This window comes from Mirounga leonina, unplaced genomic scaffold, assembly GCF_011800145.1.
Source record: "Mirounga leonina isolate KUSES-001 unplaced genomic scaffold, KU_Mleo_1.0 Mir_91, whole genome shotgun sequence".
Classification (NCBI taxonomy): Eukaryota; Metazoa; Chordata; class Mammalia; order Carnivora; family Phocidae; genus Mirounga; species Mirounga leonina.
Window position 1 is genome coordinate 9091652 of NW_023270839.1, and position 25530 is coordinate 9117181.

At 37.6% G+C, this 25530-nt stretch overlaps 1 protein-coding gene across 12 annotated transcripts in view; it reads left to right on the top strand.

The window, feature by feature from the left end:
- The window catches only part of HNRNPC (heterogeneous nuclear ribonucleoprotein C), a 55634-nt gene extending 34338 nt beyond the window's left edge, over positions 1-21296 (top strand). For 6 of the 12 annotated variants that reach the window (XM_034994306.1, XM_034994315.1, XM_034994308.1 and 3 more), the window contains 4 exons: positions 17477-17637; positions 18343-18456; positions 18698-18858; positions 18958-19700. In XM_034994306.1, the coding sequence (XP_034850197.1) occupies positions 17477-17637; positions 18343-18456; positions 18698-18858; positions 18958-19041 (520 nt within the window). In that variant the 3' untranslated portion in view covers positions 19042-19700. Of the gene's footprint in view, positions 1-17476; positions 17638-18342; positions 18457-18697; positions 18859-18957 lie in introns of all 12 variants that reach the window. The other 6 variants (XM_034994313.1, XM_034994317.1, XM_034994312.1 and 3 more) reach the window with 3 other exon arrangements.
- Positions 21297-25530: the final 4234 nt, after the last annotated feature.

A 25530-nucleotide genomic window follows, 5' to 3' on the forward strand; every position in this document is an offset into this window, starting at 1 on the left:
AATAGGCCAAAAAAATAAGACTGGAAAAATAGTTTGGACCTACATTGTTAAGATCTTTAAATGCCATATTAAGGTTGCATGATTGACTATTCTTCATGCATCATCAGAATGGTTCTTTCATTTGTCCTTAGAGATTTCTTCACATATTTGTGTCTATTTATGTTTGAATACATATATTGAAAACTGGTGATTCTCATACTTTGAAAATATTAAAATATAAAATGAGAACAGATCTGGGCATCTCTTTGCTACTGAAAATGTGATCATTGGGTGAGTGACTTGAAGGCACTGAGACCTACTAAGTTAATCTGAAGCAGCTACCCTTCACCACACACTCTGCTTAAAAAATACTCATGCCCAGGGCGCCTGGGTGGCTCAGTTGGTTAAGCGACTGCCTTCGGCTCAGGTCATGATCCTGGAGTCCCTGGATCGAGTCCTGCATCGGGCTCCCTGCTCGGCAGGGAGTCTGCTTCTCCCTCTGACCTTCCTCCCTCTCATGCTCTCTGTCTCCCATTCTCTCTGTCTCAAATAAATAAACAAAATCTTTAAAAAAAAAAAAAAAATACTTATGCCCAACTATACCTATAGGGATTCTGGTATACATGGTATATAGGTAGATTCTTCAGTATTGAGGTGTGGGTGTGTGTGTGGGTGTGTGTGTATATATATGTATGTATGTATTTTTTATTATTATGTTAATCACCATACATTACATCATTAGTTTTTGATGTAGTGTTCCATGATTCGTTGTTTGCATATAACACCCAGTGCTCCATGCAGTACGTGCCCTCTTTAATACCCATCACCAGGCTAACCCATCCCCCCACCCCCCTCCCCTCTAGAACCCTCAGTTTGTTTTTGAGACTCCATAGTCTCTCATGGTTTGTCTCCCCCTCCGATTTCCCCTCTTCATTCTGCCCTTCCTGCTATCTTTATATATATTTTTTTTTTTTGAAGTTTTTCAAGAAATTTGATGTCAGAGTCGAGAGTAAGAAGGGATGGGGAAGTAGTTTCATTTCTGTAATTCTTAGCCTGTATCTTTGTTCATGGCTCCCTTTAGAAAAATTCTAATACATTTATATATATATATATAATAAATAATTGGGGGTGTACCATAGACTGTCACACAAACTCCTGTTTCCTGTTTTAAATTGAGTGATAGAGAATTTTAACATGTACAATCCTACCTTTTTCATGAGAATAGCGATCTAAAGTTTTACTTTTTAGTTGTCCTGTTGAGGCAGCAAAACTTTGGACCGTCCCTACCATCATCCCACTATAAGTTCGGAAAAGATTGTTTTGAGTGAGGACTTCTGAAGGGTTAATTGAAAAGAGCTGTAAACAGCAGGGAATAGAGAAGAAATTTAGATGTTTGCAGAAATACCTTCAAATTTCTTTCCACTGCTATCTGATCCTAAAAGTTGGTGGCAGTGCCACTATTGGCCTCGCGCTTTCGTTTTTCAAGAGGCAAGAGAATAACTTTAGTCAGTCTGATGTATTGCTTGATTTTATATAGGGTTGGTGAAAAGTAATGTCTTTCTCCTTCCATTCTAATCTCAGCCAGTAGAAAAAGACTTCTGATAACTAATCGAGCAACAACCAGACAGTATCTGGGAAAGAGCCGATTCAAGTATATTACTAAGGTCTATGATGGGAAAATGAACCTGTTTGGTCAAAAAAAGAACTAGTCAGGAAAATTGCATTAGTTTCTTCTCAGAAGTCATTCTAAAGATAATTGCAAGGTTAAGACTTTTGTTATTGTCTTTGTTGCTAACATAATGATCCTAAATCAGCTGTGTTGGATTCTTTATTAAAGCAGAATGGAAAATTGGCTCTGAGATGAGCTGAAAGCTCTGGGTCTTCCTATGTAAGTGGGGTTAAATCAGTGTCTACCTAATCTCTTTAGTCATACCCTTAAAAACATAAAATTCACATAAATGTTTCAAGACATATATGGCATTTCTTTAGGTTTTGGGGTGTTTTTTTGTTCTTTAAGATTTTATTAGAGAGCTTGAATGAGCTGGGGGAGAGGGAGAAGCAGACTCCCTGCTGAACATAAAACCTGACGCAGCCTGATGACTGGCTCCATCCCAGGACCCAGATCATGACCTGAGCCAAAGTGAGATACTTAACCGACTGAGTCACCCAGGTGCCCCAGATCATTTCTTTGTTATCTAGCTTTCTGCGATTTTGAGTTCTACTTATTCTTACGGTAGAGAGGCAGCTGATAGAGGGCCTAGGAAAGAAACAGTTGAAGAATCTAAAGGCGTATTTAAGCAAAGAAGTTTATGACCGAAGTCATATGTAATCACAATTTTCTTATCCCTAAAATGGAAATAATGCTTACTAATAGAGTGGGTATGAAGACTAAAGGAAACCTGAAAGATAAGAAATTGCATTTTAAGGGCGTCTGGTGGCTCAGTCGGTTAAGCGTCTGCTTTCAGCTCAGGTCATGATCCCCGGGTCCTGGGATCAAGTTTCACATTGGGTTTCTGCCCCTTCTCCCCTACTTGGGCTTTCTCTCTGTTTCTCAAATAGAATCTTTAAAAAAAAAATTAAAAATTGCATTATAAATGTAACAACGCCCAAATATTGTAACTATTAACAACCAATCAGTGAAGACCTTGAGGATTCATTCCTGTTGATTATCAAGATTTCTTACATGCTAAATTTGCTGAAAGTTATACTTCTGAATTAGTTTTATTAATCCTATTAACACTGACACATACTATTTTGTTGACACTTAGTAAAATGAAGGGACTATGGATACCCCACCAGTGCTCTTCCCAAAAAACTGACATCTGTAGCATAACTTGTTCTTTATGTGTGACAGTAGTCTTACCAACTAATGCATAGTAAAATGAACAATGGTTAGTGTTTGTTTTCTAGACACCTTTTTATTTTAACTCTGTCTTCTAAAACATCTCAATTTAAATATATGTAAAAGAACAGATGGGGCACTTGGGTGGCTCAATCAGTTAAGCATGTGACTCTTGATTTCAGCTCAGGTACTGATCTCAGGGTTGTGAGATTGAGCCCCTCCTTGGGCTTCACACTGGGCGTGAAGCTGGCTTAAGATTCTCTCTCTTCCTCTCCCCCCACCCCCCAAAAAAGAATAGTGCACAGTAAAAGATAAAGACTGCTTTTATAAACATAATCCCAGTACCATTTATAGTTAAAATAATATTTCTTAATCTCATCTGCTTTCCACAGACTTGATACTGTGGGTTATATTTTAGCATGTTTCTCTGCCACCTGTATTTTGTCTGACCTGCTGGATAGATTTGCAGGCTTGATAAGATTTCAGGTTCTATTTTCTTTTTTTTTTCCTTTCCTTTAGGGATGAGGGAACATGAGGGGGTTGTGGGAAAGAAGAGCAGAATACTTCATTAAAGGCATTATGCATTTTAGTTATCATTAGCCTGATTTTTGACAAATTTTAAGAATGCAGGAAGCATTGGGTGTTGTATAAGGAGATATACTTTAGATATCAGGAAGTATGTAATTAACAGTTGTTTTCTTAGGAGAGTTAGAATGACCTGTATTTTTGTTTGGGGATGAGCGGGCATTTTTGATCAAGTCCCAAGGATTGTAAATACTTTACCTTTAAAACTGGAGGGTAATCAAATGTTAAGACTTAACCAAGTCACTTATATTTTAGTATGTTGTCTACTGAGGAGACAACGGGATCAGATTCTGTAGCTTTATGCTACATCCTGCAGTGATTTTAATTCAGAGTATAGGCGGAAAAGTTAAAACTGTTACCTGTGATCATTAAAGATTACCATAGTTTGGAAGGATTCTCGGTACAGGGTGCTGTTCTTCCAAAGTTAAATAAAGGTATTTCTTAATATCTTAGCATTATTACAGTGATCAGATTGTGCATTTTAATGATGTAAAAGTCAAAATGATTATTAGGTTTTTTCCGTAAGTTACCTTTTTCACTGATTACCTGAATTAGGCCTGTCTTGTTTTTGTTCCTAAGGCCATTCCTAATTTTATAGGTGTTGGACATTTTGGGATGAATTTTAATAAAAATTGCTGATATATGTTAGATGTATTAATATTTTGACAAACTGTCCACTCTGTTTCACATACCAGATTCATTAACCAAAACATTTTTTTCTGGTAGGATACAGCCCCATAAGGTAGTTTTTGTTGTTGTTTAATGATGACCATTGATGGGCATCTATGCATAAAACTAAGGGAGTTGCATCATCCCTGTGTGCAAAACATTACTGTTTGTTGATGCTGAAAGCCTGAAAACGTGTAAGCTTCTGACAGAGATCCAATTTCAGTTGTGTCCTATTGCGAATCTTGTTGCTTTTAGGAAAATTGTTGCTGTAGGACCTTGTGTGAGCAGTGCTTTGAAATACTGAATTTGAAATTTATTTCTAATTTAATTAAAATCTCCACATTGAGTTTTAGTCATTCACTTTTGAAATTATGGATCATTAGAAGGCTGTATGTGTTTTCGTGCCAGAAGTGTTGTAATAAAAATATTTAGCTCTGGGCGCCTGGGTGGCTCAGTTGGTTAAGCGACTGCCTTCGGCTCAGGTCATGATCCGGGAGTCCCTGGATCGAGTCCCGCATGGGGCTCCCTGCTCGGCAGGGAGCCTGCTTCTGCCTCTGACCCTCCCCCCTCTCATGTGCTCTCTCTGTCTCAAATAAATAAAATCTTTAAAAAAAAAAAAATTTAGCACGTTATTGGAGATACACGTGCATTAAAGCTCTGTTTTTTTGAGGAATCTTAACCTTTCAAGCAAAATTGGAATATACTACAAGTAGATCTGAAAGTTCTTAGGCTGACATATGCACGGAATTGATGTTTGCCATACTTATACTGGCATTATTAAAATCATATTTATTTGACTTGTGTTTACTGTTTGTGCACAAATATTTAATGTTTCCTTAAGTAAAAAACCATCCATTTTTAGAAAAATACTGAGATTCTATGGATTTTAATCAGTTGTGGTCCCACTTTTGTTTCCCTTACAAGATAACCCATGAAATTGTTCTGGAATTACATAGTGATAATGGTTGCACAAGTTTGTGTGCATTTATTCTATGGTGTGAGAGTCATATGTCAATTTAAATGAAAAGGAAACTACCCAGTTATGGACAGCCACGTAATTCTCCTTATTCTATTGAGAACTTGAGAGCACAGGAAAAAGTGTCTTATTTGGTTTGACAGTAGGCTATAATATGAAAGCTGAGACACAATAAACATCTGGTAAGTGATGGTTCAAAAAGATCCTGATTTTAGTTCAGTGTGATCTGAGGACTTTATAATAAAAATCACACATTGCATATGGTATGTGAATAATAATGTAAACAGTGTATAAGTGATTGGACTGTAAAAATTCTTCCATCAGAGCTTTTTCAGAGTGCTATTTTTATTCCATATCGAAGTATATTAAGTAAATATGCCGGCACACCATGAATAAAAAGAATGGAATACATCAACTCACATATCAAATACAGTGCGTGTATGACAAGCCATATGTTATTTAATGAAGAAACTGTTGTAGCAAGCATTATATGATACAGTGAAGAAAGTGATGTGGAATTAATATCAGCTGCTGTGTTCCCTTCATTGTATAGGATTGTGTCATAGGAAGATGAGTAGTGTTTCCTTTCATGGAGCTCCACGCTCTGGTAAGATTTAAAGAGCCCCCAGGTAGTTTCACAAAGTGCTATATTTCAACTTGCTTTTGATACTAAGTAGGAGGTTTTGCCACAGATAGGGTAAAGGTACAGAGTTGTAAATACCCCTGGTTGTATTTGGGGAGCAGCCAGTTGTAATTGGAAAGAGTGTTGGTTGGGTCCCTGGGTGGCTCAGTAGGTTAAGCATATGTCTGCCTTCAGCTCAGGTCATGATCCCAGGGTCCTGGGATCAAGCCCCACATCAGGCGCCCTACTCAGTGGGGAGCCTGCTTGTCCCTCTCTCTGTCAAATGAATAAATAAAATCTTTAAAAAAAAAATTATTGGTTGTAGAGGGCTTTGATGGCACATTAGGCATATGTCCCGTAGGCAGAAATAACTTAGAAACAGCTTCATGGCTAGAAAAGAGAAATTGGAGGGGAAAAAAGATGTTTTAAGTAGTTAACATTGTAAATGTTGGAATGGAGAAGGAGGTATAGGAATTTCTGAGGTAGACTGGTCTTGGTGTGATTGAGTTAAAGTTATGAGAGTAAGTGTTTTGAAGGGAGAAAATAAGTATAGCTTAGATTTTTATCTTTTATGACTAAGATTATACTAGTAAAGGTTACATGAAAGGTTTAGAGGGCTTGAGTTGTTTGAATTTTGGGAAAAAATTTTGTTAATATTTCTCTTACAGCTTTTCTAGAAGGTATCCTAGTAGACAGTGGAGAAAAGTAGTTGAGGTGAAGTACAGTGGTAGAGAACTCTCCATTGAAATGCAAGAGAAGGAAAGAGGCTAGCCATCATATTAAACCAGTTTTTAAGCCCTTATTTTGTTCTAGGCACACAGAGTTTTAGGTTTTGGATTAATAAATTACAGAAATAGTGACTATAGATCATAGCCCCTCTCCCCCATGTTACTGGGATTAGTGGGGCTATCATCTTGCCTCCCCCTTTTTTTCCATTTTTCTGATATTCCTGAGTAGCAGTGGCCCTGAAGGAAGAGCACATAAAGTATTTAGGTTTTGAAGAATTGGGTGAGACCATCTGCTTGGAAAGGCATGTGATTCAGACCAACGCGGTTCTTAGCTACTTGGGAAAGCTAAGGGATGCCTTCGTAGATGTCATTTTAAGCATAAGGTGAAATTTTGGATTTCCTCTGAGCCCCTCTGATGGTTTTATTTTGCATTGGAACATGATCATGTCATTGTTGCTAGGAGGATTTTAGTTAAGGGCATAGTTTAGTACAAATATACTTTCAACATAAACCTGGTATTATTGACTTAAAATTTTGACAGTACATTCTTTATTTCACTTAGCATTCATTTTGGGCTGTTTGCTTATTTTTCTGTGTGTCTTGGACTCTTGGTAAGTAGGAGGGACATACTTTTTTTCTTGGGAAAACATTTGACCCTCAGTTATGGACAGCCAAGTAATTCTCATTCTTCTGTGGAGGACTTGGGAGTGCGGGAAACAATAGGTAATTATTAGATTTGACAGTAGGCTATAGTATGAAAGCTGAGACACTATAAACACCTGATAAGCAAATGATGGTTCAATAAGACCCTGAGAATCTACTATATGATTCTGAATTAAATGCTGTTCTAGTTATAACCTCTAATTGAAAGATAGCCTCTGCTGTTTTAGGATTCTGTTTCAGGATACTTTTAATTCAGGTAGATTTTGTCATTCTCCTTGACAATTTTTTTTCTTTTTAAAATTTAGCTTTATTGAGAGAGATGTATAGTATATATACATATTACAAAGTTTTTATTTTTAAAAAATTTTTAAGAGATTTTACTTATTTGAGAGTGAGAGCTGAGGTAGGGGAGGAAGAGGGAGTAGCAGACTCCCCACTGAGCAGGGAGCCCTAAGTGGGGCTCGATTCCAGGACCCTGGGATCATGACCTGAGCTGAAGGCACTTAAATGACTTGAGCCAGCCAGGCACCCCTATAAAATTCATTTTAAAGTATACAATTCAAATTAGTACACTTAGAGTTGTGCAGTCATGACCACCGTGTTCTAATGTTAGAACATTCCATCATACGAAAAATAAACACTTGTTAACAGTCATTCTTTATTCTTCTGTCCCTGGACCTAGCAACTACTAACCACTTTCTATCTATAGATTTGCCTACTCTGGACATTTCATATCAGTGGATTCGTACAGTATTTGTCTTTTATGACTGATTTATGACTCTTAATACTTAATGGTTCATCCACGTTGTACCATTTGTTAGTACTTCATTCCTTTTTTGTTTTGTTTTTTAATTTTATTTGAGAAAGAGCATGAGCAGGGAGGGGGTGGGAAGGGAGAGGGAGAAGCCGACTCCCTGCTGAGCAGAGAATCCAGTGTAGATCCCAGAACCCCAGGATCATGACCTCAGCTGAAGGCAGAGGTTTAACTAACTGAACCACCCAGCAATATAATTGCTGGATTATATTCCATTGTATGGATGATACTGTGGATAAATATGGTTTATCCATTCATCAGTTGGTGGACATTGGAGATGTTTTCACATTTTGAATGATGCTACTGTGGACATTTGTATACACATTTTTTTGCGTAGCTAAGTCTTGTTTTCATTTCTCGGGTATATACTAAGAGTAGAATTGCTGGGTCTTAGGGTATTTCCATGTTTAACCTGAGGTACTGCCATACTGTCTTTCAAAGCAGTTGCACTATTTTACATTCCCATCAGCCACGTATGAGGGTTCTACTCTCCATATACTTGCCAGCATTTGCTGTATTATTATTTGTCCTTGTTATTTAACTACTAGCTCGAGGGTGAGCAGTGTTATCCCATTGTGGTTTTGATTTGCATTTTCTTAAAAACTAGTGATGTTGAGGGGCACCTGGCTAGCTCAGTCGAAAAAGCATGCAACTCTTGATCTCTGTTGTGAGCTCAAGCCCCACATTGGATGTAGAGATTACTAAGAAAAATAAACTTAAAAAAAAAATAATGACTTTGAGTATATGTGTTCTTACTAGATACTTGTTTATTTTTGGAGAAATGTGTTCAGATGCTTTGCTCGTTTTTATATTGGGTTTTCTTGTTGAATGTAAGGCTTTGTATATTGTAAATACACGTCTATGGATACCATATCTGACACTGACATTTTTCAGGTTTATTACTGTTTTCAGGTTTTTTTTTTAGTTTCACCATTCTGCCTTGTGTTCACAGGAGATGTGTTAACTGTCACTTTATACTAAGGACATTTACTAGTTTATAAAGATTAAGGTTTTATTATAGACTGAAAAATTCTAGAATTCTAAGCTGTGTTTGGAAATTATATATAGGCAATACATACCTATGGAAACAAAATAGAATGGTGTCCGATAGAACTTTCTGTGCTGATAAAAATATTCTGTATCTACAAGGTTAGTGTGGTAGACATTAGTCAGATATGGCTTTTATGCATTGAAAATGTGGCTAATGTGACTAAGGAACTGAGACTTTAATTTGAATAGCCACATGTGGCTAATGATTACTCAGCTTGACACTGCAGGTCTAGGGTGCTGCAAAGTTAAGCCTTACTGGGTCTAATGAATTTTGAGTAGTTTTGAGTATGAGAATTGTAATGACAGAAGACTTCTCTTCAAGCAGGAGGTTAGAGAACTCAGACTGCAGTTTTAGAACAAAGCTGACAAGGAATATTGATGGGTTAGGGTTATCCAAGAAACTAAATTTCCAGGGAAAGAGAAGGTACCCTTTGATAAATAGGATAAGATTATATTTTGATATGCCCTCTTAAGAACTGCAATCCAAGGAATGAAAAAGTCCAACAAATAGAATTTGACTTACTCAGGTAGATAAACTTTTTTTTCTAGGACCTTTATTACCTTACAATAATAAATGTACTTACTGTCAGATTAGTGGAGTTTATTTAGCAAGGTAAAGAGATTCTTAGGGTACAAAATATGTAATAGCAGGAGAAACTTAGCAGTGGAAATTTTGTTTGTGATTTCCTTAAGGCAAGTATGACATGATAGTCTCATCACATCCATTATTGGAAGATCTGATTTTTATTTTGTAATAGCTTAGAGAATGATGCAATTTTGTGGTAGTTTATTATATTCAGCTTTTATTTTTGCCTGATTTTCCTAGGGGGAAACTCCCAGTAGTCTTTATAAAGCTAGGAAAAGACAAGGTCAGTCAGTGCTCCTGGCTTTCCAGCTATAAAGATAGTTTAGTGTGTTGTGTTGATAGTGTTGTTTGTGACAATTTCTTTCCTAGAGGCCACTTTAGGAGAGACATTGTTGTGTTCACCAAGGGTGCTGCGGTGGAAAATAAATGGTCTCAGAGAAGATGGGTTGGTTGAACACATAGCGAGATGGGAAGCAGTTGGAGAGTTCTGAGGTAATCCAGACAGATTTGCTTACAGATCAATGTGAAGGCTGAGAGAGGAATCAGATGTCACCAAAGTTTTGGCCTGGACAACCAGAGACTTGGAATTTACAGAAACAGTGATAGGAGAACAACATGGGAACTAGATTGGAGAGTGAATATTCACAGATTGGTCATGGATATGTTTATTAGACATTCATTTTGAGAGATGTTAATTAGGCAGTTGTTTATACAGAGACACAGTAGTATCTGCTTATAGGTTGTAAAACCCACAATATTGGATGAATGAAGATAGAAAGTAGCGATCCCTGGAACACTGCAACTTTGCAAGACTGGGGAGGGGGGGAATCAGTATGGGTAATTGAGAATGCCATAAAGGAAGAAACCTGGAGAAAAACCAGAAGCTTGAAGTGTCCCAGCTCTGTGAATATTAATACATATTAATAGTGTATTCTATTAATACATATTAATAGTGTACTCTAAAGAGTAGAGGGATGAACTGCAAATGTTAAGTAATACGAAAAATTAAAAATGCGTGGGGATCATTGGTGACTTCAACAAGGGTAGGTTTTGATAATGGTCGGGCAGAAACATTACAGGGAGGTTTCAAGAATGGAGAAAGATAAAGATAGGACACCTTGTTACATACAGCAGAATTTACTCTGTACAGTTTTAACATACATAGTATGAACAAGGTATAGTATCTGCCAGTATAATCAAGATAGAGATAGTTCCATCCTTCCCAAAAATTCACCATGTAGCACTTTCCTAGTCAGTTTCTCCACCCTAGCCCTTGGCAAACCACAAATCTGTGTTCTCAGACAACTACTTAAAAGAAATTTTATTGTAAGCTAAAGAAGTGTACTCGTCTGGCCTGGCTTGGTAAAATGAGAATATAGGAATGAATGTGCTTACATGTTCTTAACATACGGTCTGTAAACAGTATTCTCAATAAATACTCTCTTAATTTTGGCTTTATAAAAAAAATAAAAAATTGTACCACACTTGACAGTTTTTAAGACATTATCTTTGTAAAAGACCCAATGGGGAGTAGTATATATGTTAACATTATGACAAATGAATAAGGTCATAATTCTTGGGAAATTGTGTCTATTAAAGATTGTCACCTGGATGTAAAGTTTGATATAAGCAGAAGCAGATTTTAAAAAAAAAAAAAAAAATTTTTTCCCCCCTGAGCATAGTCTTCAATCCAGTACTGTTCCTGAATGGATTGATCAAAGCAACCCACATATTTTATCGCTCAGGTTATTTTTTGTTTAGAAAATTCTCAATTGAATTTTCAAGTTGTCTTTTCTGGAAACCCCTGATTTTGTGTTAACATAGCTTCCTAGATGAATCTGTCAAGACAAATCACTATATTTTCTTAATTTTAAGATGTATTTTTTTAAATACATAAAATTGGGTGCATCTTAAAATGAGTAGGTATAGTTAATTTTTTTCCCTCTCGCAGAGTTGTAAATAAATCAGTGAGGCAATTTTCAGTTGTATGTATGGAAATTTCAAATGTTATCTTTGAATTTGCAAAAATACCCCTAAATACTAAACCAACAGTTCTTTCTGAAAGATTGTAGAACCATTTACTCATTGGCAACATTGTTTCTACATCTACAGGGGCTGTTAATTCCTTCTTTTTGTCAGCAGGAATGCATGTGCTGTTCCCAGCCTTGATCATTGTTCTTTGGGCAGTGTTCTTAAACCCACAAAGGTGGCTAGGTAATCTTTGTTTTTCCTTTAGTTAACAACATTGTTTTTTCTTTAAAATTTAACAGTTTGGGTGCCACTATATATTGAATGATCCTTTGTAGCATACTGGTTTGTCCTTTAGTCCCTTTATCATAAAGGGTGAGCAGGGCTTGCTCAAGTTTTTCAGTTGTATAGATCATCTATATCTTTAATGGACCATTGGATAAAGTCAACACAAAGGTAAGGAACATAAAGTACAACTCTGCAAATTTATATTGGTAATTAGCACTCTATCCATAAATTGCATTAGCAAAACAAGTTTAAGTTCACAGTTTCAATTCAGCTTCTCCCAAGAAGACTCACCAAGGCAGCATGTTTGTGGAAAAATACCTGCAAATAAGGCTTAGAAATTGTTTCTTTAGAAATAAAACACAGGGGCGCCTGGGTGGCTCAGTCGGTTAAGCGACTGCCTTCGGCTCAGGTCATGATCCTGGAGTCCCAGGATCGAGTCCCGCATCCGGCTCCCTGCTCGGCAGGGAGTCTGCTTCTCCCTCTGACCCTCCTCCCTCTCATGCTCTCTGTCTCTCATTCTCTCTCTCTCTCAAATAGATAAATAAATCTCAAAAAATAAAAAAAAAATAAATAAAACACAAATTATAAAAATTTAGCTAGTTGATTTATTTTTTTTTAAAGATTTTATTTTTATTGGAGAGAGGGGGAGTACATGAGAGGGGGGAGGGTCAGAGGGAGAAGCAGACTCCCCACTGAGCAGGGAGCCCGATGTGGGACTCGATCCAGGGACTCCAGGATCATGACCTGAGCCGAAGGCAGTCGCTTAACCAACTGAGCCACCCAAGCGCCCTAGTTGATTTATTTTTAAGCACAACAAGCATTTTGGCAACATGAAAACAGGTTTTTTGGAATCCGTTTTTTTTTTTTTCATGAGTTTCATATTTACATTTTAATGTAAACCTGAATTAAACATTACATAGACATTTTAAAGCTCCCCCCTTTATTCTTATATAAATAAAGCAGAATCAGCAGCCTACTCCTAAATCTTTGAGATTTAAAGAAATACTATTAAAATTACATTAGGGTGAACTTAAAAATTTTTAGTTTTGGGTGCCTGGGTGGCTCAGATGGTTGAGCCGTCTGCCTTCTGCTCAGGTCATGATCCCAGGGTCCTGGTATTGAGTCCCGCATCGGGCTCCCTGCTCGCAAGGGGGCCTGCTTCTTCCTCTCCCTCTGCTGCTCCCCCTGCTTGTGCTCTTTTCGCTCTGTCAAATAAAGAAAGAAAAATCTTTAATAAAATTTGGTTTTTAGTTAAGCATTTGTCTACATGTTAAAATGAACTTTATACCATAATCTTTAATTGTGCATTTAAGGTAATTTCATTGTGTTACTTTTACTACATTAAAAATGAATGACATGATCTTTTAAAAAGTCTGAGGGGTTGTACTATCTCTATGAAAAAAGTTTTGGTAGTTTTAAAAGATCATGGAAAATAGTTATCTAATCATTCAAATACAGTTTCTTAGAAGCTTTTATAAGGAATGGGAAAGAACTATCCAGAAATATTTTGTAATGTTCAGAGATATTAATTACTGAAAGCCTTGATTCTTGAATAGTATATAAGGAGTGCATGCTGAAGGTTTACCCTGGATGGTATGGTGGGAAACCTGTAGTTGAAGTTGTAGATTGTCACAGGAGAGTGAGCACACTGACAAGAATAAAACTTAAAACAATTGCAGTAGCAGAGAATCTTTACTCGGGGCTTTAGTTTCAACTCTTTAATTGTTGGTGCACTGGTTTATGTCTAGAGTAATGGTGGCTAGAGTTTGAGGTGAGTATCTCATCAACTGGGAGTTTATTTAACTAGTAAATACTGGAGATAGGATGCTGCTCTTTGACTCTTAAACTCTGTACATAATTTTTGCTATTGTTTCCCATGGTTTCCTCTAGATGTATCCCACAGACTACATTTTACTGATCCTTCCTGGGATTTTGTTCCTATCACTTTCTTAAAATCCTTCTTTTTGAATCTCATGAATTTGTACTTAGTTTTGTCTGGACTTCTCTAAATTAAAGCACATTTTAGGTGGCTGGCTTAGTAGAGCATGTGACTCTTAGGTGGTGAATTCGAGCCCCATGTGTGGCATAGAGTTTCGTTTCTGAGAAATGAGCACTCATTCTAGATTTGGTCTTGTTCCTGCATCAGTGATTTTTAACTTGACTGTGAGTAGGTACGTTCATAGTATTTTAGCAGTTTGAGAGATCCTCACACATTCTAAAGCCCAAACAACATGGTAGCCTGTAAAATCAGTCCTAGGAAAATCAGGGGTAAGCAGGGAGAAACAACATCTTGAAATTTCATTGTAGATAAAAAATAATGAAGCAGAAGAAAATACTTCCTGACACTTGAATGAAATTATAATGGGATTGCATATTTAAACTGAATTTGATAAACCATTGTTGTACAGGGAGGAGGGAGTAATCTTACTAGATTGCTCTTACCTATAAATTACAGCATGTAGCTTTTTTTTTTTTTTATGATTTATTTTAGAGAGAGTACACAAGTGTGGGGGGAGGAGCAAAGGGGGAGAGAAAAGCAGACTCCCTGCTTTAGCCTAGAGCTGATGTCACGACCCTGAGATCATGACCTGAGCTGAAGTAGATGTTTAACCGAGCCATTATTTTATTTTATCTTATTTTTTTAAGTAATCTCTACACCCAACATAGGGCTGGAACTTAAAACCCCAAGATCAGGAGTTGCATTCTCTACTGACTGAGCTAGCCAGGCACCTCTGTAAACTTCTATTTTTAATAAATGACTTGTAATGCTTATGTTTTGCTTAGAGATTAGGACAGTTTGTTTTATCTGTTCAGATAATTACCTAGCTGATGTGCTTCCAGAAGTGTTTTAATTTCTTTAAAATGGTATTTTAATGACCTTTTTTATTCGGGCTAGATTTTATACCAATACTTAAATGTCCAGATTTCTGATTTAGGGTGCAGTCGTAATTCTCTTAGGATTTAGTGCTTGTTCCTTTGATAACAATGAAACTTTCATGAAGACTTTTTAATGACTTTGGCTTTATCACTAGGTAATCAGCACATGATACTGATCTTTTTTTTTTTTTTAAGATTTTATTTATTTATCTGAGAGAGAGAATGGGAGACAGAGAGCATGAGAGGGGGGAGGGTCAGAGGGAGAAGCAGACTCCCTGCCGAGCAGGGAGCCGGATGCGGGACTCAATCCTGGGACTCCAGGATCATGACCTGAGCCAAAGGCAGTCGCTTAACCAACTGAGCCACCCAGGCGCCCCGATACTGATCTTGATAAGCAAGGTTTTCTTGTGGGGGAAAATGATTACTTAATTTGTAACTAGTTCTTGAAGCTGTAGTATTTCCTATCCCTTTGACCTTGAGTGTTGTCAGAGTAGGCATAGTTTTCTCTTCATGTTTTCACAATTGTGCAGTTTGACATTTTACAAGGAAGATCTGCTTAAACTTCCTTAGAGGAACCTTTGTGTGAGTTTTTCAAGAGTCCATTTTTTGCTTGAGCAGCAGTTAAATTCCATGGCACTAAAAGCCCTTTAGCACTACCAGTTGGTCTTCTGAAACTTTTTTTTCTTCTGAAAACTAGAGCATTTGACTTCCTATTTGTATTTGTGGGACCATTACACAGATTTAAAACTGCATTTCTTGCCTCATTTTCATTGTGATGATTTACCTGCATCAGGTGAAATTGTATGGTTCAAAAGGAAGTTCCAGTGCCTACAAATAGAGGGAATCTGGAATGGCAAGATAATTGGTTTAGAGACTGGTGCCCTTTCCAGTGAGTGGGTTGGTTGGAAAGAGGTGGGTAGGTAGTTTAGATCCAACAGTATTGGGTCATGAGATGTTTCATGCCCAAAGATATAGATAACTCACCTTCGTTTACCTCCAGAATTGCTTTTAAAATATCATCATCTTGCACAAAGGAGAGTGGTTTCTGAATTATTTTATATTTTATTTTATAGTTTTGAATTATACTGTGGGACATTAATGGGCCAAAAGAAGAAAAGCTTTATGTATGGAAAGTAGTGATAATAAAATGTTATTATATTTTTTGCTTGTGCTAATTCCCATAAACCAATTAAAATTGACAAATTAACAACTCGTTTACAATTTGATGCAGGACTCCTGGGTGGCTTAGTTGGTTAAGCATCTGCCTTTGGCTCAGGTCATGATCCCAGGGTTCTGGGATCAAGTCCCACATCAGGCTCCTTGCTCAGCAGGGAGCCCGCTACTCCCTCTGACTGCTGCTTCCCCTGTTTGCACATGCTACCTCTCTCTCTCTCTCTCTCTGGCAAATCTTTTTTTAAAAAATTTGCTGAGAAAAAACCTGTAGAAGCATTAATAATACTTTCTTACTTTCTGAATCCTACATTTTCTTATTTCCTGGGACTCAAAACTTACAAAGTGTTCCTTAATAGAACTTAGAACAAGAATTATGAGTGCTTTAGTAACTTATACCACATCGTTGGTTCTTTAGTACTTGACAAATTAATAACTCCTGTGCTTCAAGGGGAAAAGTATTGGGTGGTCTTGACAAAAAACTGCTTGACTGAAAATTACTAACTTGTACCCTCACTTGTTCAGCAGTGTACCATGTGCTCTTTCTTAATTTAGGAAAATGTTCCTGTCGTAGCTACTCCTAGAAAAAAATGAGCTACTAGTATATTAAAGTAGGATGGAAAAAACATTGGGTTGAGGAAAGTTAGCTACTAAAAAGGTGCAGAACAGAATTAAAAAGATTTTTTTCCATGGTAGGTCTTACCTTCTTGTGTTACCAGTCTATTGTAAAAATAAAAACATGGAATGTAGAGGTTTTCTAGAACTATTATCCATGTAAGTTTTTTTTGTTGTACTTTGAATTTTCTCTTTACAAAAATGAAAGTCATTACCAAGCCATCACTTCGAGGTGTATCGTTAGCAGTTACTGGGATACTTCTCCACTGGAAGCAGCAGTTAAGCAACCAGTGGTTTTGTGTTTGGTTTTTTTTTGAGAGCTGAATGTATGCTGCACAGTGGATTTAGGCACTAGTGAACAGCAAACAAAACAGACCGTATTCTCCATCCTGTTGTAATTGGAACTATGAGTGCATCCTCTGCTTAAATGTTGTTAGAATGGATCATGGCTTTTTATACAAAGTTAACACATATGAATGGCCCTTTGTTTTTGTAGGCCAAAACTGGTTAATACTATCAGTTCTATAGGGTTCAATTTAGTATCGCTAACTAATGGGATTTAACTCACAATAAACACCACTGTTTGCAGACTCCGTTAATTGCAACCCCTTTTTGTATTTTATTTGGGATTGTTTCTGTGTTTTATTAATTTATGAATTATTGTAGCATATAGAGAGTAAAATCACAAAATATGTATATTTTGTGTATATATATGTATATTTTGTGTATATATATATATATATACAAATACATATGTAGGCTATTCATTGTACAAAGTAATGTTTTATTAATACTGCCAGAGTACAGAGGAATCTTTTATGTCCATCCCTTAAGGCCAACCAACTATCATTGGATATGCGTGTGTGTATGTAGTATTTTGAGTAGCTGCTGTATTCAAAACGGCAAAGAAGGTAGGTTTTTACTGGACTTTCGAATGAAATTAGCAAAAAGATACAAGTTGAGGGACAATGAACATTTACAAGGTCACTGATCGATCTTGCTGACTTAGTTGTGAAGGAATTCTGTTTTCCTTTTATCCAATAGGATGTATAGTTACCCAGCACGTGTTCCTCCTCCTCCTCCTATTGCTCGGGCTGTAGTTCCTTCAAAACGCCAGCGTGTATCAGGAAACACCTCACGAAGGGGCAAAAGTGGCTTCAATTCTAAGAGTGGACAGCGAGGATCTTCTTCCAAGTCTGGAAAGTGTATGTATTATTGCAGCTTTGTGATTCTGCTATTTCTTGTGTGTTGAAATAGGGAAATTGGGGTGCCTGAGTGGCTCAGTCATTAAGTCTTCGGCTCAGGTCATGATCCCAGGGTCCTTGGGATCCAGCCCTGCGTTGGGCTCTCTGCTCAGCGGGAGGCCTGCTTCTCCCTCTCCCACTCCCCCTGCTTGTGTTCCCTCTCGCTGTCTCTCTCTCTGTCAAAATAGATAAATAAATCCTTTAAAAAAAAAAAAGATTAAAAGAAATAGGGAAATTAATGTAGTTAATAATGTTCAGGGTTTGTACAAATGGCTTTGTATAAATAAAACAATGGAAGAGAAGATAGTAGTGATTAAGGGGCCAATTAAAGTTTTAGACTTTAGGGAGCTAAGCACTTGTGTATTTACAAAATGTGTAAGTCAGTCAAACAGTACAAAAAGTGCTTTCAAATAAAATTGAGGTCTTCAGTGGGCCTACGAAAGTACGAATACTGTTGCTAAGGGAGTAGACACATTAGATTTAGTTTTTAGCTACCAACTAAAAAAATGAGGATCCCCATGACTGGGACAGTACATGATCCTGGCTCCATTTCTCCCCCGGGATCTCCTGCTGGCTATTGCCATATGGTTTAGTTGGAAATGTGTTTCAGCATCTGGTAGCTTCTGATAGAGTTGATTCTAATCTAGAGTTTTGTTTGTATTAAAGTAAAAGGCGATGACCTTCAGACCATTAAGAAGGAGTTGACCCAGATAAAACAAAAAGTGGATTCTCTACTGGAAAGCCTGGAAAAAATTGAGAAAGAACAGAGCAAACAAGGAGGTAAATGGTCTTGCCGCTTGTTGGGTGTAAAATTGGGTTAGTTACCAAAGGTAGTTAAGGTATATGTTGGAATAGTGGGATATAAAGCAATTGAATATGAAACTTGGGGAATTTGAATTGGGAAGGGCATTTGTGCGGGAGGATTTAGATTTGTGCTGCAGTTCTGTGATCATTAGTGGGGATTGTCTACATCCTGTGGACATTACTTGCCCCTAGACAGACTTGTCCTTCTCATCCCCAGTAGAGATGAAGAATGATAAGTCAGAAGAGGAGCAGAGCAGCAGCTCCCTGAAGAAAGATGAGACTAATGTGAAGATGGAGTCTGAGGGGGGTGCAGATGACTCTGCTGAGGAGGGGGACCTACTGGATGATGATGATAATGAAGATCGGGGGGATGACCAGGTGAAAACCACGGGAAAGGAAAGAAAGAGGTGGTGGAGGGGGGAGCAGGGACACATGGAGTGCCTCTAACTCCATCCTGTTTGTGTCTGTTTCTCACAGCTGGAGTTGATCAAGGATGATGAAAAAGAGGCTGAGGAAGGAGAGGATGACAGAGACAGCGCCAATGGCGAGGATGACTCTTAAGCACATAGTGGGGTTTAGAAATGTTGTCCCATTATTTCTTTACCTAGGCGCTTGTCTAAGATCAAAATTTTCACCAGATCCTCTCCCCTAGTATCTTCAGCACATGCTCACTGTTCTCCCCCTTCCTTGTCCTTCCCATGTTCATTAATTCATATTGCCCTGCGCCTAGTCCCATTTTCACTTCCTTTGACGCTCCTAGTAGTTATGTTAAGTCTTACCCTGTAATTTTTGCTTTTAATTTTGATACCTCTTTATGACTTAACAATAAAAAGGATGTGTGGTTTTTATCAACTGTCTCCAAAATAATCTCTTGTTATGCAGGGAGTACAGTTCTTTCCATTCATTCATACATGAGCTCCAGTAGTTGCTTCCCTAACTGCAGAGGCAATCGCATTAGTTGAGTAGCACCTGAGAGCAGCTTTGAGTTAGAGGTATGTGTGTTATACCCCACATAAGAGTGCTATGTGGGGCTGTTCAACACAAATGTAACATGTATTTTTGTGAATGAGAGTTGGCATGTCAAATGCATCCTCTAGAAAAATAGTGTAATAGTCTTAAGATTTGTTTTCTAAAGTTGATACTGTGGGTTATTTTTGTGAACAGCCTGATGTTTGGGACCCTTTTTTCTCAAAATAAACAAGTCCTTATTAAACCAGGAATTTGGAGAAAAAAAACCTGGTTTTTTATTTTTGTATTTTATAATTGTTTAAATTCTTTGTTTTGCAGCGGCCTCCACAAAAACCCTAGAATGTACTAGATATATTTTTCTTTGAGTCATAGTCATCACTCATACCAACATACACTACTCAAATGATGTGTCATTGGGGTGGGTATTGCATTAAGGAGACAGTAACTTTGATGTGGAGTGGAGATTCTTGGCAGAATAGCTTTTTTATCCTAATGAAAAGGTTTGGGAATTATATTAAGCTTTTTCATTGATGATTTGTGGTCCAGTTGGCACCCCTTTTGAGATTTTTTTGTGTGTGCTAAATCGTTTTGTCCTTAAATGGAAGAGGTTCAAACATACCACGATTTTAGGAAAATTGGAACAACTGGAGAATGAAACCTCTGTTTTCTTCCACTTTATCCTTTTAATTGCCATTTAGAGTCCCAGTTACTTTCTGGATTCTGAGTCTGTGCCTCCAAGTTGCCAAAAATAGGAAAGCTCTTTCTTCCCTGCTCTTCTGTAGTTCATACCTTCCCAGGTGACTGAGAACATTTACTTTCAATTAGTTTAATCCATATAAATAATTTTTGTCCCCTCCCCCTGTGTGATTAATTTCAGGTTTGGTTTTTTTTTTTTAGGCATGATACTAATTAGCACCTAGACTTCCAAGGATGGATTTATTAAACAGCTTCTAGATTTGTTACGCTTCCCTAATCCTGAAAGGTCTGGTTTATTTATGTTTTATACTTGGTTCCAGCAGAGCAGGACAAGAACATCGTTAGTTTGGACTATTACCATTCACACAAACCTTGGATTCCCCAGAAAGTTGCTGTGTTTCATAGCATGCAACAAAGACATTTATATCAAACCTGTGAGCAGAAGTCCTGTCCTATTAGGATCTCAAAAATCATTTTATATAACCGATGACAAAGCAGAATAGAAGGAAGAGGGTGAACTATGAACTACCCCTTTGGACCCGACATCCATAGTATGAAAGTAGCTTTTGTGGGTTAATTTGGTCAGAAATATTTCTACCCACCCTTTCTTCTGATCTTACATGATTTCATGTTACACAAACTCACTTTCAGCACATAATCCCAAAAAGAAAATAAGCTGGATGCTTAGAAGAAAGGGTAAATAAAGGTTCTAAGATGTTAATAAAAACCATTTAAGGTTGTTAGCCATCAGTACCTCTAAGATGCTGAACCAGTTAGACCAGGCATGAAAGTGTCTACTTTTTTAATTTCATATGAAACCAAGTATTGAAAGAAACTGTAGAAAGCTTAGAGAATGGTCATATGCTCTTGGAAAATGTATACACACACGGTTATTGATAAAATGCCAAGACATTTGTGTCATGATGGGGATTGATGAGGAAGAGTAATTTCACACTCTAGGTCTCAGGCTATTAGGAGTTAAATTTCCCCATGGAACTAAGAGAACAGTACTGTAGATTTCTATAATCATGGGTTATACTCTTCTAATACTTTGGAATTCAAGCTCCTAGGCCAAAACTTACAGAAAAGGAAACGACTGAAATAGCGTATAGTTCTGTATCTTGCAAGCTGATCAAATGCAGATACTAAAAGCTTTTTTAAAAAGAGGCCATTGTCTTAAAGACCATTGATCTAATGAAGGCTTATAGTCACTGTTAACATGATTTAACTCTGGGCCCCAGGAAGAGATTGGAATGGGTTCAGTAGAAATAGAGGCAGAGCAAGCCGCGGGCTCTTTGGGTTAGCAGTGGGTTGGCAGTGCAGGTGGGGTTGAAAAGCTTGACAGTTTTAGAGTCAGCTAATTGTTTAGAGGGAATTCTGGGTAACTTTGACTAGCTCAAAGACCAAGGCTTTAAGCTATTTAGAAGTAAGATTTAAAACAGTAAAATATGGTGATGCATTTGTTGGGTATTATAAAATTCAGAATAATGGTTTACCCAATATGCCCAGGAAATGTAAGAAAATAGCCTGGAAGCCTTTAAGATTGCAGTGTCCAGCCAAGATTGGATGAAGAAGGTGGATGACTTAAATGAAATCTCTTTGGAACATTTCTGATGCTACATAATTTCTAATGGGGAGACTTCTATGGAGTTCACTGGCAAAGGTACTTTTCTAATTTGCTATTTCACCAGTGAAAGGAGCTAACTTAAAGCTGTTGGATTGGAATGGATGACATCTGGAATGCTTGAAAAGAGGGTTCCCAATAGATTTCAGTTCACCTGTCACCCCAACATCTGAAACCTGCAAGGATTGGTAGTGCTAGGCAGTACATACATGTTTTAAAGTCTCTCTTAACAGACTGAACTAGGTGTAAGAGAATGGGAAAATGCAAACAAGAACAATAGAATTACGGTAAATTGGAAAGGAATAAAACGAAGTCAAATGAGTATTGAGAATGTAATGGAAGGAAGGGATAAATAAAAATAAGCATCATTCTACCCATATAGTAACTATAAAATATCAATAAAGGAATCTAGTGAATAACTTAGCAGTAGTATGTTGATTCAAAAGAATAAGCTAGGGGAAGCAAAGCCTGCAGGTATGATATGCAAAGTAAAGAAATGGAACTGCTGAGAGACTATACTTCACAAACACTGGTGGTTTTAGGTAACCTGGATGATAGGGTGGGATGTGTTGTGGAGGTAGTTGGGAAATAGGAAATTGTTATGTGTTTATTTTTAGGAGAATCAGAAATCATCATCATTGCCTATGGCCTGGGAGAAGAATTTAGCCATAGAAGTTGACCTTCTAAAGTGAGGGAAATTCACCTGTACCACTGTCAAATGGGGTTTGAGTTTCTGGACTCTAGATCAGATCACATTGGCCAAGGAAATGCATTCAGTTGAGTTTTAGATGGAAGAAAAAGAAATACCTTGAAGCCAATTAAAAATCGTAAACATATGACAAAAATGAGAGTGACCAGTACATGAGCTACATATGTATAGAATGGGCTGGTAAGTAACCGTAAAGAACCTCGCTTTATCAATGCTATATCTCATAGAGAACAGGTATCATTTATACTGTGGTGTTTATTTGACGAATAAGGGGCACTCTCTTGGAGAATTTTTTAGTTTTGGAAAGACCTTGGGATAAAGTAAGAATTGGGCCAGCTAAACTGTACAGAAAAGGCTAGATTTAGATGTATACCTGACTGGGATGACAGAATTCCAAATGTTTAGAGAGGAGAATAAATTAGGGTGTTGGAAAATTCCATGTTTGAAATTTAATCAAATTAATCCTAATCAGGAAGGCCTCAAAAGAATATGTGGTTGCATTAGTAACAAATTAATTAAAAAACTTAATTATCCCAATTTTGAAAAGCAGGACCTGTGTAGAGAGTTGGGAGTTAAAGCCCTGTTTGAGCTGGGGCGGGCTTCTCCCTTAAGTCAGAACTACAATAGAAGGGATAGTGTAATGGGGTGAATGCCAAAAAGACAAGCAGCTAACTAAATATTAGGAGTAGAAGCCCAAGATTTTTAGGAGTCACACAAAGAAGTTGAAGGAAATAAAAATGTTCTGTGAAGATTTGACAAAAATTTGCTTGTGCAAAATGACTCTTACAGGCCTTTCATAAACCCAAAGTGAATAAAAATATTTTTATAGTATGTTAAATTTGTTGTCGAATGGATCTCAACTTTGGTTGTGCATTAGAATTACTAAGGGAGCTTTTAAAATCCTGGCACCCAGGTGTGTACTCCAGACCAATTAAATCTGTGCAGTTGGGACTTGACAGTAATTTTCAGTTTGCTAGCAACATGGGGAACCCGTGCACCAAGAAGCAAAGTGTCCTTTCCAAGGTAAATAAGGTAGAAGGGAGGAATTAGGGCTTTTAGAGAGGGTGTCTGGGTGACTGGCTAATAAGGAAGTTAGTAAAAGAATGTTCATGTCATATGTTAAGTGGGTTAAGACAAGTGCTTAAAGTAAGAAAGCATGATGGTGACACTTCATTTAAAATGACAGCATCTGGTGAAAGGGTGAGCGTGTACCTGCCTTGAAATCTATGGCCCAAAGTATAGAAAGCACTGAAGGGGAGGTGTCTGGATAGGGTTAAAAGGTGAGATAAGCTAGGGTTGAGGGAGAGACAAAGTCTTTATTCCCTGAGGTTACAAGAAAACATGTTAAAGTAAGCCCAATCTTGCCCACTCATCACTCTTAAACTATTGCACTGTCCAATAGAACTTCTGTGATGGCAGTGTTTCATAAACACATTGACTAATGTGCTAGCCCTATGGTTGCTAAGCCCTTGAAATGTGGCTAATGTGACTGAGTAGTTGGATTTTCAATTTTATTTTTAATCTGAATAGTGTGGCTCTCTTACTGGATAGTGTAGTGCTACAAAATGAACAGTTTTAAATAAAAGTACAGATACTGATACGTTAGCTGTAACTTAAGTGAACCAAATGTGACTTTCCGAGGTGTTTCATGTCCTGAGGTCATTGAAAATAAATATTTCTAGGCCCTAGACCTTTAAAGACTTAGAACATCCCTAGACCAACATGGAAAACTTGACTGGTAGGACATCTACAAGCCTTGTGCATCCAAGAATGATGCTGGGCAAGCATTTAAGATAAAATCTTAGCTGATTTTCACACAATCCTATTACATATGTATGGAAGTAATTCCTAAGTTTCAAAGAGTGCCCTGTTGAAAGCCCCATAGGTATTAAATGGTAGAGCCAACATTTCAGCCTGTGATCTGGCTTATCCATTGGATTTTGGACCTAAGGAGAGGAAATGGTATCTTTTAGCTTACATCCTGAATCAAAAAATGACACAACTATTTCCAAAGCACGATAACAGACTAGGGTCCCAGCACCTTCTCTCTCAAATTTAACAAGAGGAAAAAGAACCATTTTTCTCTTGATTCTGTACACTGAATACTAGAGTGGTTCATAGACCTAACAGTTGCTAACACATGTTGAAAAACACCTGGCTAAGAGCAGAAACTACTGGGTTATATGCAACGTGGTTGGGCTTTAGAAATGTAGCAAGAATACAGAGAATAGTCTCCCATTCATTTTCCTTAGCTCTTCCTGGGGAACCCAGGGGTACTATTATAAATTATTTCTTCTATCTCAAACTTCCAAATAGCTTGTAAAAATCATTATTTGTCTAGATAATACCCTGATCATACAACTTCCGACCCTGTACCGTGATGCCTGCATGTCCATTAGAAGCACCTGGCAATGTCATTGCAAGAAAAGTCCTAAAAAGGATTTGGTCTTCCCCAAAAGGAGTTATTAATGTGAAAGGGGTTCAGTGACACAGGTTGAGTCACCTTTGCAGATTCATACAAACCTCGATAATGGGTTTCTGGTATGAATGTGGGACATAAGTGACCAAAAAAGTTCAAACCTGAGAATCTGTCAAGTTCAGTGACTCAGAAACTCCCACCCATTTACTGCTTGGTAAAAAGCTTTAGTAGTTCCCATCCAAGAAATCTTCCTATGGACCATAAAGTCTTACATTTTTTGCCTTTTTTGTCCCTGCCCTAAACAATTATGAATGAGATCCTTAAAGCCTCTCCTGACCCTACTTGGGGGAAATTACCCACCCAGAGGGCTTGTAGTGGAGCCAGAGGTCTGCCCACCTCACTGAGTGTTCCTCTCCCTACTCAGAACGCCGATACTCCATTTTGTTAGTTTCCTCAGCCAGCCAAACCTGCCCTTTTCCCAGAACTTTATATGGACTCCGCAAAAGCTGTTCTGTAGCAGGTCATTCACAAAGTGACAGAAGCTGCTGGGGTTTAGTTGCCAGAAAGTTACCTGCTAGAAATGCTGCAGTGGTCTGCTCTCTTGGGCAGTAGGAGGAGCAGCCTTTATTAGAA